Genomic DNA, 18155 nt, shown 5'->3' on the forward strand with positions numbered 1-18155 from the left:
CAGTTGTGCGTGCATTTAATAGAGATTTTTAAGGTTTATTTTATTGGTTGCTAACAAAGTGTCCATAAGAAGCTTAAATCCATGGTTGATATTAGCGCTTCAACCATTCTTCTTAAGCTGGCCTTATGTGCTGCTAATTCATAGGGCACATTTCCAGGGGGAACCAAACTGCAAACAGGGAAAATTTAATTTCAGCTGTAATTTGGTGTAATGTGTGTGATTTAAGAACCGATTAAATAGCAGTTCAGGGTCGAAGAAGAAATCAAATTCAAGAAGAGAATGGTTCATGAATTGCAAATGGAAGCGACAAATGTAAGTTGGCATGGCATTCAGGTTTGAAATGACAATGTTAGGGGACCAAGAAGAAGAAGTAGAAGAAGAAGAGGAAGAGAAGTAGCTATAATTCTGTATCTGTACATGCGTGGTTTGCATATTGAATGGGCCTTTCTTCATTCTAAAGAAACTATGACATGGTGGTTGTTGGAAGTAAGGATGTAATAAAGCAACTGTTTAATACGTTAAGCAGGTGCCAAACCATGTGGTTTCTGTCTTAACAATCATCTGAATGAAGAACAATTCGCACTTAAAAAAGTAAAAATAGATAGCGGAGCACTTAATCATTATGATCCTCGCTGAATCCTCACGTGCCTTCAACGCAATTACAAAGATTTAGATACACGTTTTTGAACTTTTAAAAAATTAATCAGAACATTCCATTCATTTTATGAAATAACTCAAAAATTGTGCAGTAATTATTCCATATTTTTTTTTTTAAAACTTCCAATGGGAAGGAGGGATAGCTTAGCACCAAATGCATATTTTCTATATAAGTAATAAAAAAAGAAAAAAGAAAAAAAAAAAAGAGGACGATATATAGGTTTAGGCCTGCTTCATGGCTTTACAAGTGGGTAATCCTAGAACCAATTTTAGAGAGCGCATTGGGCTATGCTTAATAGTAGTTGCACCCCTTGCTGGACCTTGGATGACCCTCAGATGGCCCAGAACGAAAACTGTTTTGTTGTTTGATCATCAAAAACAGTTTTGTCGAGGATATATGCTCATGTTGGGTGATTTCTTTCCGAATAATGATAGCATTGATAGGTATAAATTTTAAATATACAAGTTTAATGTAGATTTTTTAAAAAAAATTTGAATTTTATTAAAAATAATAATTATTTTTATATTTTTTAAAAATATGATCTATTTTTTTATAAAAATTTGTGTCAGATTTGTTTATTTAGAGTTTATATAAATTATTTTTTTATTGATATTATCATTTAAAAATTTTCTTATGCAATTCTGAAAAGCAGGGTGGTGTGCAGTGACCTGCATTTGTCGGACTCGTCGTCACTTCATACCTGGTAATATATATTTGGGCAACCTTTATTTGTTGGAAGTCTTTTACTAATTGGACCACATAGATAAGCTCGAAGTGGGGGGGCTAAATGACTTCACTGCCGACATGTCTATTATCTGCTCGGCTCGGCTGGCTTCCGCTTTTAAACATTCTTTCCTATTCTAGTCTTCATATTAAGATTAATAATTATCTATCTATTTAAAAGCTTTATTCCTCTTCCCTCGTATCTGATTCAATTCCCTTTTTGTCTCTTTCCATTTTTCTACATAAATCTCAGAAGCTTAAAGATCATATGTGCTATTTTGGAATGATTTCTCTTATAAATTTTGAAAGTTTTATTTATTTTTAAATTCTCATGAGAGTTGTTGTTGGTTTTCTCGTCTTCAAATTAAATAATTTTCCTATCTCATTATTATTTTTTTATTTTCAACGGAGTGGAATACAAACAACCAAAATTCGTTTCTATCTGAAAATATCAGTTACTCACATCATATTCTGTACAATTGAAGAAAGACAAAACATCGAAGCCCTGTTGAAGCTCTAGTCTATCGCTATTATACAGCATAGGCTTTTAATCTTCATTACCTTTATAACTATAACCTGTTCCTTCAAAATCCCGACTTTCATAAAAAACAATATTAATTAAATCAAATTTGTAATTTATTCACCTTGGCCCAGAGAGCTCCATTGCTTGGACTAGTAGGGAAGAGTCATCAGTTAGATCAGAATATCTATCTGATGCAGACAACTCATGGGGTTTGCACTTGGTTGATTCAACTCTTTGAGAAGCTTCCCATCTTTCTGCAAGCCCATCTCCTTCAAGCATTCTAACCACTTCCGACATTTTGGGTCTGTGCCCTGGGAGGTATTGGGTGCACAAGAGAGCCACTTGGACCATCTCCTCCAGCTCAATTCTGTCATAGTTGCTTTTAAGATCCCTATCCACAAGCATTTCAAGCTTCTTCTCCTGATGAATTTTCTTTACCTGCAATCATAACACAATGCTGCCGCACATAAATGAACATCCAAAACAAATATGCATTGGACTAGTTACACAAGTAGTAAATTCTATGAGAGAGGAGCTTGGAAGAATTTGTGCGCACCCAATCGAGCATAGCCCCTTTCTGGTTAGCTGCCTTGCCGAATTCTAGTGCTCTCTGCCCAGTTATTAATTCAAGGAGAAGGATTCCAAATCCAAAGACATCTGTTTTCTCTGAGGACTGGCCGGTGGAAAGATATTCCGGGGCTATATGCCCCACCGTGCCTCTCACTGCTGTGGTAACGTGTGAATCTTGGTGATCCAAAAGCTTTGCTAAGCCAAAATCTCCCACCACAGCCTCACAATAGTCATCAAGCAATATATTTGCAGCCTTCACATCCCTATGAATAATCTTCGGGTCACACTGCTCGTGAAGGTATAGTAGTCCCCTGGCAGCTCCTAAGGCAATCCTCTTCCTAGTGCACCAGTCCAAGACTGGTTTTCCTGTGAAAGATCAATTCGAGGCTAATTTTAGAAAACAATATGCATTTAGCATGACAATCAAGCTTGCTTGTGTTTTAACAAGTTTACCTCTGAGACGAGAAGCAACACTGCCATTGGACATGTATGGATAAACTAGAAGCCTTTCCGTAGGCGTCACACAAAACCCATATAACCTTAGGAGGTTTCGGTGTACTGCTAGGCTAATCATTTCAACTTCAGTCTGGAATTGGATCTCTCCTCCGATGGCACTGCCATCTTTAAGCCTCTTGACAGCCACAATAGTCCCGTCTGGGAGAATTCCTTTGTACACATTTCCGAAACCACCTTTCCCAAGTATGTTTTTGCTGCTGAAATTGCTCGTCGCAATTTGAAGTTCCCTGAAATGGAATCTCTTCAAGTTTCCAAGAGAGATCTCTTCGTGATGCCGGTCTGAAATTTCAAGTAACGTAGCCAATTATTATCGAGTACACGAACACGAACACGTCACATTAATCATAAATGCTTTAGTTTATGTAGTGTTCTCATTCATCACCAACCTTTAACATCAAAGAATATCTGTTTGTGGTGCCTTTGCCTCCACCATAAAAGCAATCCAAATCCCAGAACCATGAGACAGAGGCATCCGAGGCTCAAGCCAAAGGCAAGGGCTACTTTGTGACGGTTAGTTCTGCCAGGAGGTAGAGCAGCTGAAGGAGCAAAGAGCTTGAGGTCAGAATCAACACGAGAGTACACAAACATTGAAATTTCAAATTGGGGAAAGGGGAAACAGTTTTAAGAAGATATTTCAGCCAAACCAAATATGTTCCATACTTTGTGAACTATTCAAGTTCATGGACATCGGCATGAGTGTTGTCCCATTGCAGTCTGGTTCAGAACCTGTTGGGCAAATCAAAGGGTTCCCAACAATACTGCAACAATAAAATAAAATAAATTAATATCTAATTCTCTGTTTTTCCACACTTGCTCAGGCTCAGAGAGAGAGAGAGATTTACTTGAATGTCTTAGCAGGAAATCTGGGTATAGGTCCGCTTAGATTGTTGTAGGACAAGTCACTGAATGATAAAAACTTCTTCAGATACTTATTCCAGTTATAAGAATCAAAGGAATGCGCATAGCGAAACAAAAAGAGGCCAAGAGAATTACAGAAAGGCAAGCTGAGTCATGTTCCCCAATGACATAGGAAATGCTCCTGAGAGACTGTTATTGTTAAGTCTCCTACAGCCAATTCGAGTAAATCGTATCAGATAAGAGACCCAGGAAACTGCTTTCATAGTAATTGTACATAGCTTTCGAGCATCAAGTCTTAACTCAGAAAATCTTACATGTATTGGAGGCCTCTCAGGTGTCCTAGAGAAGGAGGAATTTCCCCACTGAAGTAGTTATTCGAAAGATCAAGTGTGCGTAGTTTTGAGAGCCTTCCAAGCTCTGCAGGGATTGGCCCTTTAATATTGTTGTTCTGTAAGAGCCTGCAAATCAGTGCGGAGCATAATATTTAAACCCCATTACATGCAAGAACCGATTCCGTTAAGGGATTTTAGTATCTAGTATTGGGAACTTACACACTCTGAAGATTTTTTAGGTTGCCTATACTTGAAGACAGAGTACCAGATAAATTCTGGCTAGGAGTACCCCTGCAACAAGACCATTTCAAAAAATTTACAACATATTTCCGTTGTTTCTCTTATATGAAATGTTGTCTAATTTTTCATTGAGCAGAATGTTTAACATCATGCTTTTTCTTTATAACATTTCTTTTTCCACCCTGGTGAAACAGAACTGCAATATGACTTACAGGCCGATGACTAGACTCTCAGAAGAACAGGTGACCATAGTCCAGCTACATGGATCAACAGAGGAGTCATCCCAATTATCAAGGACACCATGGGGATCCTTTAAATTAGCTTTTATTGCCATTAAAGCTTGCACTGGAAAGAAAACACCAGGATGAAATTCTCCAGCCATACTTGAACATAAAGAACATCATTGTTGCAGATTTCAAAAGGAAGGAGGAACGAGATTTTGGAGTTACCTTCAAAGTTTACACCTTTGGGAGACAGTAATCCATTTACAGAAGCCCAAAAACAGAGACAAGCCAGAAAACGTAGATAAACTTCTCTTCTCGTCATTGCCATTCAATTGAAGTTCACTTCGACCAGAGCTCAGAGATACTAAAGCCTGCTTATGGTGGGTGATGGAACTACTAGGAAGACTAGCCCTCGAATTGGTCTTTTTGGTTTGAGGTAATATCCAGATCAGAACCCCACATCCTGCTTTCCATGCCAGAATCCCATTCACCGAAAATCTTATGTCAGACCCAAATTAAAAAACCAGTTTTTGGGTTGCATAAAGGAACTAGCACGCTTGTCATTGAGTCGGGAGGTTGCAAAGAGAAGAATATATAATAGCCTTAATCCTAAGAGAACACATATAATCAAAGCTAGAGGAGGAGAGAATAGGAAATTCCCCGAAAGAATAATCATTCATTGCGTAAAAAGTGTGTGCTAGTTTTGTATCCACACTGCTTCAATTTAAAGCAAAAAGCACTTAAGCCTGTTAGTTTTCATAGTATTATACATACTGAATGCACGTTATCTCGATACCAAATTCATCACCAGTCAGTCATGAGTCATCTTGATGCCCAATTCTGTCAGTATATATCAGTAGATTTTTTTTTTTTTCTATATATGTATGTATGTATGTATGATTGGATTACTCGACACAAAATGGTCAGTGTATGCATGGGTTTGGATGAATTTGCCTTGCTTGGGACTGTGAGGAATCCAACATTCCTTGAGTTTGGCCACTCAGTAAAGTCCTAAATACAGTCCTTTTCTTTCTAAGGGATTGAGAATGTAAGAATCTCAAGGTATGGGGCTCGAGATTGATGATGGATTTGGTCACCCACTATCTATGACCCATGAGGATCTTTGTTGGCTTTTTCTTTTTCTTTTTCTTTATTCCGTTAATTTTGAGTATAATTTATATACAAGTATACATTACATATTCATATCTTTTAGGCTGGTGAAATGTTGGTTGTGCTTTATAGATTCCCCAAACCACTATCAGCTAACAATCACACATGCTCTTGCTTTATATATACCTTAAGCAGACAGTCATTCTTCAGACACCATTCAAAAAAGAGTGAAACTTTAAAAAGCAAAAGCTGCCATTCCTCTTTTTTCTAGGACACACACACCCTCTCTCTCAATTATGGGAGTAAGTGATACTATTTCCAGCCGTTGCCAAGGCGCGTTTTAACAGATTACTGCCTTACTGGTGATCCCCATAAGACAAGATTAAATGGGTTTAGTCCTTTGCATTTTGCAAAACATAAACTTACTCCATTCATATTACCACCAAGTCCCGGACGATGAACAGATCCAGACAAGTTCCCTTTTTTTTTCCTGACCAGATCCAGACAAGTCATTGGCAACAAATAGATTAGATTCAATGATTTTGGATAGTTTAATATAATAATAGGATTAAACCCACGAACTTTTGACTGCTAACCTTTGCACGTCCTTCAGTTGCGCGTGGAGCTAACTTTCCTGGTGAGAGTAATTCAAGTTACTAGACACATGTATGCACAACATATGTGGATGAAACAGCATGCTGGCAGGCCCGTAAGTTTGCAGATGGACGATGGACGGGGACCTTCACCTAACGGGCAGGTCATTTGGAAGTATAGATTTTTTATAACATGATTATCTCTTCTGGTGTCATCCTATCTCATCATATATCTTGAGGAAATTGGAACTGCTCACTCAAATTCCAATCCTTTCTTAACCGACACTAAAATATTAGACAAATATGTCATTGTTAAACAACGAAAATGAAATAAAAGCATGGTTTCAAACATTGTAGGAGAAACGAGATGATAGCCAAAACCATTCGTTCACACAACTAGTTCTATCGCTATATCTGATCCAGTTATCGGCTAGTTGATTAGAAAGAGATGTAATGGAGGAAGGGACCCGCTGCATCTTGATTGCCAATCAAACTCCAAGGTAGAGAAAGATAAATTGACCGAACATACAAATAAAATAGGGTTATTTATCACACAATGACAAAAATGTCCAAGGATTACAGGCCAATGTTACTGATAACAGCTTTGCATTGTTGTCCCTTTCGTCATATATATCACCTCAACCAATCCCAAAAGGAGGATCTTCGTTAGTTAGATGCTCACTACTCATGACCATAAGCTCAGATTTAGGATCAAATTGTCCAAGATAAAGCTTAACCCACCATTTGTCCGTATTGGATGTCTTTTCTTCCCTTTTGTCCATGGAAACCAACAATAATATATAGGGTGACTGCATGCAAGAAGAACATGACTATTGTGGCAAGTAGTTTTACATTGGACCACTTTTCGCACACGGCTTCCTGTGATTAGTTTGGCTTGATTGTTGTATCTTGACAGTGGCCGGCTATTGTCAAGGGAATACTACGCCCATTTTATAATGAATTTAAGCTTCCATTTGATCCGAACATACTTAGGAGATTGTGAGTATGAGAAAATTATGCATACAAAATTCGTTAGAAGGGTCACATACAAGATCGTTTATGCCTCACTTGAGCATAATAATAAACCATGAACAAATGAAACAATTAGGGGTCCATTCAACAGACCTCAAAAGTCAAGAAAAGATAGGCCCCAGTAGAAAGTTGAAAGGAGTTGTTACTAGCATATTTTAACAAGCTGACGTGATAGGGAGAGCACTAATTGAAATGATTATTCCTCGTGTTCTTTTTCACTCATTGACAAGGTTGCAAAATGAACAATGATGTTAATTTGGCTTTAGTTCAATAGCCAGGTGGTAACAGATATATTTACTCTTTTGGATAGTGAGATAAGATGAGATGGTTTTGGATGAAAATTTAAAATTGAATAAAATATTGTTAGAATATTATTTTTTAATATTATTATTATTTTAGAATTTGAAAAAGTTGAATTGTTTATTATATTTTATATATAAATTTAAGAAAATTATCATCATAAGATGAAATGAGATAAAACCGTTTATATATCCAAACCCTACTTAATACTTATATCAAAAGGCCACACGGGGAGAGAGAGAGAGAGAGTGTGTGTGCATTAAGTGCATGCAATTATACGTTCAGCTGTGGATTAGGACCTAAGAGGGAGTCAAACCAGTGGGATAGGCAGCCAAATGAGTAGGAAATAATGTTCTTTCTCACTAGTCGTTTGAGTTTTGAATGGAGGGACGAGCCATCCTCTTCACTTTTACTTGAACAATTTAAGTATATGAGATCCCCATGACACCATTTTTTTTTTTTTTTTTAGATATCCATGACACTTGCTTTGGCACTATACTAAAAATTTTGACTTTAGGAACTGCTCAGAAATTATAGGCCCCATCTTGTCCCCGTATCTCAGAACTCACTCTGAAAGTCTTCGCTCCACAAAATAATATACCTGCTATACGAAGAATACCGATATCTATCATCATACCCTCGGATTTTTTATCATCGTTTTTGGTTTTTTGGGGCTCTATTTAGTGCATTAATTGAGAGTATCATATGCCCTGATTGTTTAATTGGTGATATTAAAAGAGCTGGAAACATCTCGATGATATTTGTTCGTTATTCATAATGTTAGTGATATCATGACAGAGGAGCTTTCTGCGGGAGTAGGGATAATGGGCATCTTTTGTGCGCCCATAATTGGAGAACTTCTGGCCTTCGTTCAAAGTTTGAATTCGTACTGTGTCTAAAAGTGAGATCTAAATACATTTTTATGGAAGGAGCATTGAAATCCAAAAGGTTTGAATCAAAGCCATTCATTCATTGTGTTCTATTCATCATTCCATCTGCTTATTGGAATGAAAAATACCACTATCAGAGTATTCCGGCATGTGGTTTCAAGTTTGCCACTGTATGTATATAAATATAGAGTAATATAGCATAATTGTACCAACCATATTGAGCAAAACAGACCAAAGTGCTGTCTTTTTGAAACTGGAAGGTTAATCCCTCACATTTAAGTGAATCGTGTAATAATATTCTAAATAGTAATAGAGATAATCATGGAAATACAAGAATATTTTCTTCAACTGTGATTGGTTATTAGGTACCATATAAAACATAACAAAGAAAATCAATTTCAGGATGAATGTAAGATACAAGAACTTAAGAAGGGATTTCAGGTAACTATTTTACCTAAATGGGCATTCCCAGCCTATTTGGAGATGAATTGATAAGACTTTCAAACAAGATGGAGGAAAAGCTGGTTAATTATTCGAGTAAAGAAAGGAAAAGGGAGAAAACCATTATTGGTGGTTTAAGTTGAAACATAATGTGACAAAGGCGGGTCATTGACAGGAAAGCAACAGCAATTGATCATATGTTCACACGTTGAAAGACAGTCATTGTACCAAGTTCTAACATGGCTTAGATAGAGGCTGTTTTAGGGAACATGATGATCCATCTTCCTACTTCGCAGTGGATGATGTTTTAACATCACGAAAAGGACCCAAACACTCATCACCTCACTTTTTAGCTGCATAATAATTTGACCCAGGGCCCCATTCTCTCCTCTTTTACATTCCAATAACTGCACAACAATAATAGCTCTTTCTATTCTCTCACCTTGGCTTCTTTTTCTTTTTCTCCCCCTTTTTAGTTTCCATCAAGAAAATCTGCCTCCCAAAGAAAATGGATCTTCTCTAGAATATTTTTGGCACTGTATCAACAAAGTGATGCTAGTGTGGTGGTCTATAGGGGATTTTTGGTAAATAATTCAAGATATTTGTTACTTTTTTTTTTCTTTCTATTAACATCAAGGTTAGAACCTTCTTTCTCTGCATTCATATCAGCTAAAGAGGCTTTGCAAGAAGCTTGTTTAAAAAAAAATGCCAGCTTTGTGTCATTTAAAAACGTACTCCTTCAACTCCTCCACCCATATCATGTGTTTCATTAGCTTTGGGTTCAAGCAATGCTTTCGGCTTGTCGTAGCTAACTTGTCAGCAAACTTGCCTTAAAGTTGAATATGATTTTAGATTTGAATTAGAAGTTGGTAAATCATGATGCATTACCCAATGCTATTTCACACAAAATACATGAAAGTATTTCAGCTGGCATTTTTTTTAATAAGAAGGATGATACTCCAATTTTATTATTTCAGTTGGCAATTTAAATCGAGTTTTTCTTCCCATTTCTTCTAACAAGATATCCAGATTTTTTTCCTGACTAATTCCTGAATATTTTTTTTTATGAATCCTCTTTTTTCCAGGGTGTACCGGAAATCGTGGAACTTTGGAGCGACCCCAAAATCATAGCTCTAATGATATAAGGGAAACATAAGCCCAGGAAAAGATTCAGATTTGGTAACTTTTTGGTCCCCTATGAGTTCAACCCGTTGTGACAAGAAGAAGATGCGCAGTAAGCGGAGGAGAAACAGGCAATAGGTATCATCGCAAGGTAATGCCACTTTCGTCACGCTCTCTGTCCTCTTAACCATATCTGTCATGGTTTATTAAGCAGATGTCGCAGAGAAAGAAAGCTCCAAAAAGAAGTTTCATGTCCAATATTCTTAAGAAAAATGAATATACAGATATCACAAACGCGATGAAGAATGGGGGAAGCTGCCCATTTCATAATAATATATGGATTGTTTTGTCACGCTCATTGCGTTTTGCTCTATCGATAGGTCTTAGTCGGTCTATTTGGCCGACACATCGGCAATGCTGTCTTGGCCTGGAAAAAGCTGCTATGTACATATCTTGTTTCATTGAAACGATGAATACAAAGAGCTAAGAGATAACATCTATATATTATTAAGCAAATGAATGAAAGAATCTTTCCAAGGGAATAATACAAGAAATATAAATCACGCCAAAGAGACATTGATGTATCAATTTTTTAAGGTACGATTCAATGCTAAACACCAAAATAAAGTTGGGAAGTAAGGCTGAAAATTGCATCCTCTGCTGTAGGAAAGTAACAAAAACAACGTGCTATCCTTGGACTAGTGCGCGGTGTAAGAGCTAAGAGGTGGATCTTGATAAACCACCTCTTCTTGTGGGATTCTTTTAAAGTTGGGATAGACTCGTATAAAAATGTCACTAACTCAATTTTAGATTTCACTAACATGAATCTTGTAACTTTAAAATCACAACGAGCGTCGAACCGTTTGTGGATTCACTCAATCAACCGATATTAGTAAGGACACATTCAAGTTGTTTATGAAATTCGACATTATTGCACTCTATAAACCCGTTTTGAGAGATGTGATGATGATTGTCCACGTCTATGATTTGCGCTAAAGTGGCCAGCCCTGTGACAAGTTTAGTTAAACCATTTTGAAAGTGAATGACAAAGGATTAATACATGAAACAAGTCATTAAATTGTTTTTCAATTGGGGACCTACGATTTTCCATAAGAAAAATATAGGGCACATCAATTTTGATTTGATTTTCCATGTAAATTATTTCTTGAGACATACCTTTTCATGTCAATCGATTCTTCAGAGGGTCAATGGGCGTAGATAAAATGAATTTACAAGTAGAAGAATCAAGACGTGAGGACTGATGAGCTTGACAAATCAACTACCAACCAACATTCGGAAGATTTTTAAGACAGAAACCACATGGTTTGGCACCTGTTTAACGTATTAAACAGTTGCATTATTGCATCCTTACTTCCAACAACCACCACCATGTAATGTTTGCAACCACGAGAAAGTTTAAAAGTCATAGTTTCTTTAGAATGAAGAAAGGCCCATTCAATATGCAAACCAGCATGTACAGATACAGAATTAAAGCTACTTCTCTTTTTTTTTCTTTTTTTTTTTCTGGTCCCCCAACATTGTCCTTTCAAACCTGAATGCCATGCCTACCTGCATTTGTCGTTTCCATTCGCAATACATGAACCATTCTCTTCTTGAATTTGATTTCCTCTTCGACCCAGAACCGCTAAATCAGGCACATTAAGCCAAATTACAGCTGAAATTAAATTTGCCCCATTTGCGGTTTGGTTCCCCTGGAAATGTGCCCTATGAATTAGCAGCACCTAATCCACCTACATAAGGCCAGCTTAAGAAGAATGGTTGAAGCGCTAATATCAACCATTGATTTAAGCTTCTTATGGACACTTTGTTAGGGACCAATAAAATAAACCTTAAAAATCTCTATTAAATGCATGCACAACTGCTTTATAAAGCAAGAGGTTTTCTCATTTGTGATTCAACAAAATTAACTGAAGCCACCATTTGTAATTCAGTTTAAACCAAGGAAACATAACTCCTGTTGCTGATGGTAATCAATAAGAGATCAAGGCTATGTTTGGTTTCGTGAAATAGAGTCTAGAATGGAATAGCTATTTCATGAAATAGGGTCCAGAGAAAACGAGGAGCATTTATTCCTTTAGAAATGATAAGAAAATAACATATTTTTATGAGATCAACCTGAAATGGCATTCTAACTTATTTTCATCATGGAAATAGATGGGGCCAAAACATTTTTTTTGGCACCGGGTGTCCGGGAACGGCATCCCGATTAATCTTGGAGGTGTACAGGCCTTCGGCAAGAAGTTTCCGGCAAATGCACCTCAGGTAATTTAAGAGAAAAATCTCTCAATCCAATGGCCTCTAGAGATTGTTTGCACCTAGTGGGATTTGAACCTCGGACCTTGGAGGTAGCATACCAGCAAGACCATGCATTTTGAACTTGAGCCAACTCCTAATGGTTGATGAGGCCAAAACATATAAAGATCAGTATAGTCGCTCATCTACTCTTCGCTTAATATACCGATTGCATTGACTCCTTGAACAAAGAGGGATTTGGGTGCTGCCTCTTTTGTACTAGTTACAATTGCAGAGCTAGTTCCATTCAATCGGTATTTCAAGAGGCCTAATTGAAACTTCAGATACCAGCACATTACATCCCCCACGCCACTAAGGAAAACTAGTTCTATAATCTCCTCAATAATCTACTCTTGCCAAGCACTTGAGTTGTCATAGTAAGCACAATATTGTATCCATGACACAAATACCACAAAGAGAGAAACCTTGGTAAATCAAACATCATGCATTATATTTTTTGTTTTTATCAAAACAGCATGAATATTAACTGCTAAAATGCTTATCATGTCCCAATCTTCAATAATTTCTGATTAGAAGAGAAAAGAAAATATGCATACCAAAATTTCTTGAAGAAATACCATGCTACATTATCCTCACATGATAAAATCACAAAATACAGCCCAACAATGCCTAAGCAGCCACATTAGCCATAGACGCACCTTTTCTGGGCTGAGAGGAATGGAAGAGATTCAAGACATCTGCTTGGTTGCGAATGTGACCTGTGCATTTGGAAAGGAAATTTTCGGCTTCGGTATGCCAGCCTTGAAGAAGGCTTCAAACAAGATGTTGCTGGATACCTCTTTGAAGTGCTTCAGAAAGACAATCGCATAAGGCGGAAACCCTTGATTTTTCATCAAACCCAAAAGATTTAAAGCATCTTTAAACTCACCCGGAACCAGCAACTTACTTATCAACTGTTTATATGTAGTATGCCAAGGTTTTAACCGTTTTACACTGACCAGATCAACCAGATGCTTGCATGCGTCTATTGCCCTGCCCTATCCTTTTGGCAAAACGAATTTACCAAAATGTTGAATGCATAACCAGAAGAAGAGACTCCCTCTTTTTCAACCATATTTTGGAAACAATCATAAGCCTTATCAAGATCACCAGTTACTCAGTGCACCTCTATGAAAGAAGCCCATGTCCTGTGATCTAGATTGGACGCAGATTTTCCCAAATTCTCCATAAGTTCACTTGCCTCTTCCTTTACAGTGCCCTAGGAGGAAGATGCTTGCATCTTAGGAGGTAGCAAATCTTTTCTCCGTCACCTCATTACTAAACTGGCAATGGCCATTATTTGCAGCACCTTCAATAAGAAAGCAATCCAAGAGGCAACTTAGAGAATACCAAAATGAGGTTGATATCACAGCTGAATTGGATGGTGTTCCATGTCAACTTGGAGAATACTAAAATCACGTTTTGCCTAGCTTTGCCTGCAACGTTAAAGAATAAGCGGTTGCTTCCTTGACTAAAGAGCTCAAACTGATGGCAAAGAGAGTTGGCCTAAGATGGTTCTGTGATGATGAAGAAATTACTGTTGAAATTTGGAAATAAACTCCAGTACGTGTCTGCCAACAAGAGATGAGGAAGCATAGAAATTCTGGATGGCAAGCGTATTTGCATTCCTCAAAATGATAACCTTCATCATATTAGGTTCTCCACAATGATGCTTGGCGGGCAAACATTATAGAGACCAGTTATCAGGGTGTCCAGTCAACAGATATTACAACAGGCTGGAACCAGGAGAGGTTTCTGTTACCATCTTTTCTGGGATGAAAAAAAGTTGTCTTCAATACATAAACACCTCCGAGGTTCCTTCACAAAGCTACACTCATCTGCCGCATTTCTTTAATAATATTTTTGGACATTAACCCTCTCTCAACCACATGATCCCAAAAGAGAGGTAAGATATTGTTGTCACCAGCACTAGAAGCATTGAAAGATTTATATATCTTAAGTGTTATCATCAACCTCCTTCTAGCCATTTCATCTAACATTTTGGAAGCTACGTTTGCCTTCCCAGCTTTCAAGCAAGCATATGCCAGACTAGTGTATACAACACTGTCTCCCAATATACCCTTCCCTTGCATAAGAACAAATATTTTTTCAGCACAGTCAACCCTTTCTCTCCTGCATAACCTTCTTATCAGTGCCCTGTACACTGAGACATCAACACACAGACCTCTTTTCACCAGCTCATCCAGGAGTCTTATCACCTCATCTTCATTCTCTTGGTTGCAATAACTGTCTACAATCCAAGAGTATGTGCAGTAACTTGGAGAAAACCCTGCATCAAGCATGCGAGACAAGAGCTCTTTAGCACTGTTCATCTCCTGCACTTTGCAAAATCCATGAATCAACGCTTTGTAAGTAAACTGGTCCAGCTTTAGTCCACCCTCCAACATCTTGTTCTTCACTTTCAATGCAGACCTCATATCTCCTATCTTGCAGTAAGCATTGATCAGTGTGTTACATGTAACAGTGTCCGGTTCAACTTTTCTCTCACTCATCTCATTCAAGAGCTTATTAGCATCCCTTATCCTGCCATCCTCACACAACTTGCGGAGAATTGTATTATATGTAACAACTCCAGGGTACAACCCCGTAGCCTCCATCACCTTGCGCAATCTTAAAGCTTCTTCAAGGTCATTTACTCTGAGATACCCATCAATTAATGTAGTGTATGTTACATTATTAGGAGTAGCATCTTTAATGTCATGGAAAAGCCTTACAGCCTCTCTCATTCTACCTTCCCTCGCCAACCCATAAATAAGAGAATTAAAAGTTATGATATCAGGACTCACTCCTCCTCTTTCCATTCTATCCTGTACAGCCAAAGCCTCATAGTGCATGCTCCTCTTGCAATATAATGAGATCAATGTATTATAGGTATAAATGTCAGGAAAAACACACTTCAATTCCATCTCACTCAAAAAATTTTCTGCATTCTCCACATCCCCAGACTTGCAACAAGCATGAATTAACACATTATAAATGTGTATATTGGGAACAACCCCCATCCGAAGCATCTTCTTGTAAACTTTCCAAACCATATGAGTCATCCTATCCTTAATCAAACAGTTCAAAAGCACAGTACAAGCATGCAAATGAGGCTGAAACCTATGTGCCCTCATGTGCTCAAAAACTTGTATTGCATCCTGGGTCATCTTCAACCTGCCGTAAGATATCACAAGCCAGCTCAAAACGTGCGAATTCGCATCCAGGTCATCGTAATCTTTCACTAGAGCATTCAAAACTGATGGCGACGACAGAAAATCCTTACGCGCAATTTTCTCAAGCAAGTCTTGTGCAGTTTTGAAGTGCTTGTGCTTGGTGAGGATGTGAATCATAGTCCATGAACATTGCAAAGAGTGCTTATAGTTGGGAACTGATTCAACCCACTTGAAAAATGCCCAAGAAAGAAGGGAAGGACCACAACTATAAAGGGAGAGCTGCAGGAGTACCTGGTGGGTGGCGGTTGAAGTGAGAGTGGAACTAATCTTGGGTTTTAAGAGGTTATTCCAATGACCCTTTACTACAATTGCGCATATTGCTTGAACCAACTGGTTCTCGTTTGCTAAACAAACTATGGCTGCCATTCTGTCGTAGTACAGTGTTGTGGCCGGCTGTCTAGGTCTCGGGTTCAAATCTTGATTTGATCTGAGCAAATATGAATGAAATTGTGCTTAAAAACAAGAATTTAAACTCTCATAAGAATTTAAACTCTCATCCCTATTTGCATCATGTGGTGCTTGTGGCAGGAGCACAATGCGAGGACGTTTGAAGACAGAGAGAGATCATTAGAGGAACTTAAAGCTCTATTTTACACTACCCTATGTACATGGGCCATTGCTGTTGATTTCAATGGCATGGACCTACATGACTTTCTTTTTTCTTTGGCGCCTTCATAATTAGTGCACACTGTTTTCCATGTATTGTTTTCGGGCTTTGCCTTATTCTTTGATAATAAAGTTTTGTTTATCTATTAAAAAAAAAAAAAAAGAATTTAAACTCTCATAGATTTCAAGTATTTTGAAAACAATCATGAAATTGTGTCAAACCTGGGCCGGTACCTGGAATAATCTGGATTTTTTAAACCTGGATTACCAGGTACCCAGGTTGTACTCGGATTTTGTAATTTGTAATTTTTATTTTTTAAAAATCGTATATTTTATTAAGATTTATGGCAGGACAGGTTTGGGGAGTGAGATCATTGAGATAAGAATTTTTAGTTTTAGATAAAAATTTAAAATATTATGTTTTAATATTATTATTGTTTTTAAATTTGAAAAAGTTGAATTAGGATTTTAAAAAATTAAATTATTTATTATATTTAGAATTTAAAAAAATTGTAATAATAAAATAAGATAAAAATAGAATTTTATGTCCCCAAACCTGCCTAATAATCTTCTCCAGCATAAAACTGGGAACTTCAAAGATTTGGCAAACCTGTGAAATTCACGTTGTATCAGTCCAATAAATTGAACTCTACTGCTAGTGTATTATCCAGCCTATTCAAGCACGACTGAATAGGTTTGGCAAACCTCGTGTTTTTCTTTGACCTACTCTCTTTCCAGGCAACCAAACAAAACAAGCTAGAATCAAAACGGATATAGAACATCTACCAATCCGACAGACTCTTCCAACAGAGAGAGAGCATGAAACGGAGAGAAACTAACCTTTGGGTTTGAAGTCGACGACGGAGAGGCTGTATGTACGACTCGCGGAGCGAAACAGAGTGATGAAGACGAGGGCCATGAGCAACGAAGCTTCGATCGGCAGATGAAGAGTGGCTAGGAGCCAAAGGTATCGGTGAGAGAGAGAGAGAGAGAGAACGATCGCCGGGGGGTGGGTTATCGGAAAATTTAGGAAATATAAAGCCAACAATCAGAGCATTAAACTAAGGCTTTCTCTGATAGTAAATCGAATCCTATAGGTTTGAAGTTCTCTAGTCTATACAAACCCAAATCGGGGGTCGAAGAAAATTTGACAATTTATAAGTTTTTTTTTCCTGCACAGTTTCAAATAGATGTTCAGGACGGTGTGATCCAGCAAAGATGTAAACATAAAACCAATTTACCCACAGCCATCTTTTCTCCTGCTCTTCTTGATTAAAAATTTAAAGGGATGAAAATGGGGGACGAGGATTTACAGCCCTGGCTCGCTCAAGCCTATCCTGCAATTCAATAGAGCAATTGATATCCTCCACCACAAGAATCGATCGGTTAGCCATTGAGATCAGCAAATTTCTGAGCTCAGAATTACGTTTTACGTCGGTTTCCGAGGCTAGGGCCCCAAAATCCAAATGAAATCCTCCCTCCCTCTCGGTTTCGGTGTTTTGTTTCCCTTTTTTTTTTTTTTTTTACAAATAACTCCGCCACGTATAGTGATTAATTTTGTAAAACGACGTCATTTTGTTCTTAAAATTAATTTTTTAAATAGAGACCGGGTAACCTATTGTAAACTCGGTACTTGGATCCCATACCCGTAACCGGACTGGGTACGGGAGGGTGTGGTGATCATTGAAACAGTTTTCCTTCTGGCCCATGTGAGGGTAGCCCAAGGTCCAACAAGGGATGCAACTTCTAATTAGTTCGGCCCAATGAGTTATCTAAAAGTGGTTATTGGATTACCCACTTGTAAAGCCATGAATACCTGTCCATCGTCCTCTTTATTTTTATTTTTTTTAATCCGTTATATAGAAAAT

General features: G+C 37.7%; 2 protein-coding genes across 2 annotated transcripts; both read right to left on the reverse strand.

The window, feature by feature from the left end:
* Positions 1 to 1792: 1792 nt before the first annotated feature.
* On the reverse strand, positions 1793 to 5377 carry LOC122302279 (protein NSP-INTERACTING KINASE 1-like). Its single transcript, XM_043113464.1, has 11 exons — positions 4870 to 5377; positions 4633 to 4765; positions 4400 to 4471; positions 4163 to 4306; positions 3984 to 4055; positions 3833 to 3892; positions 3651 to 3748; positions 3377 to 3526; positions 2928 to 3269; positions 2461 to 2840; positions 1793 to 2342 (listed from the first exon to the last, which is right to left on the reverse strand). The coding sequence occupies exons 1-11, from the start codon at positions 4970 to 4972 to the stop codon at positions 2022 to 2024; spliced, it is 1875 nt and encodes a 624-aa protein (XP_042969398.1). The 5' UTR covers positions 4973 to 5377; the 3' UTR covers positions 1793 to 2021.
* A 7498-nt stretch (positions 5378 to 12875) lies between these two features.
* LOC122302280 (pentatricopeptide repeat-containing protein At5g38730) lies at positions 12876 to 17815 on the reverse strand. The gene is made up of 2 exons (XM_043113465.1): positions 17128 to 17815; positions 12876 to 16108 (listed from the first exon to the last, which is right to left on the reverse strand). The coding sequence occupies exon 2, from the start codon at positions 16045 to 16047 to the stop codon at positions 14266 to 14268; it is 1782 nt and encodes a 593-aa protein (XP_042969399.1). The 5' UTR covers positions 16048 to 16108; positions 17128 to 17815; the 3' UTR covers positions 12876 to 14265.
* Between the last annotated feature and the right edge of the window lie 340 nt (positions 17816 to 18155).

The sequence above is a fragment of the Carya illinoinensis genome, chromosome 3 (genome assembly GCF_018687715.1).
Source record: "Carya illinoinensis cultivar Pawnee chromosome 3, C.illinoinensisPawnee_v1, whole genome shotgun sequence".
NCBI classification, from domain to species: domain Eukaryota; kingdom Viridiplantae; phylum Streptophyta; class Magnoliopsida; order Fagales; family Juglandaceae; genus Carya; species Carya illinoinensis.

Coding starts and splice junctions, on each gene's coding strand:
- LOC122302279 (XM_043113464.1), bottom strand. CDS start 4,972: ATGGCAATGACGAGAAGAGAAGTTTATCTACGTTTTCTGGCTTGTCTC. Junction 4,766..4,869: donor CAAAGGTGTAAACTTTGAAG/GTAACTCCAAAA, acceptor TTTTCTTTCCAG/TGCAAGCTTTAATGGCAATA. Junction 3,270..3,376: donor GATATTCTTTGATGTTAAAG/GTTGGTGATGAA, acceptor TTGAAATTTCAG/ACCGGCATCACGAAGAGATC.
- LOC122302280 (XM_043113465.1), bottom strand. CDS start 16,047: ATGGCAGCCATAGTTTGTTTAGCAAACGAGAACCAGTTGGTTCAAGCA.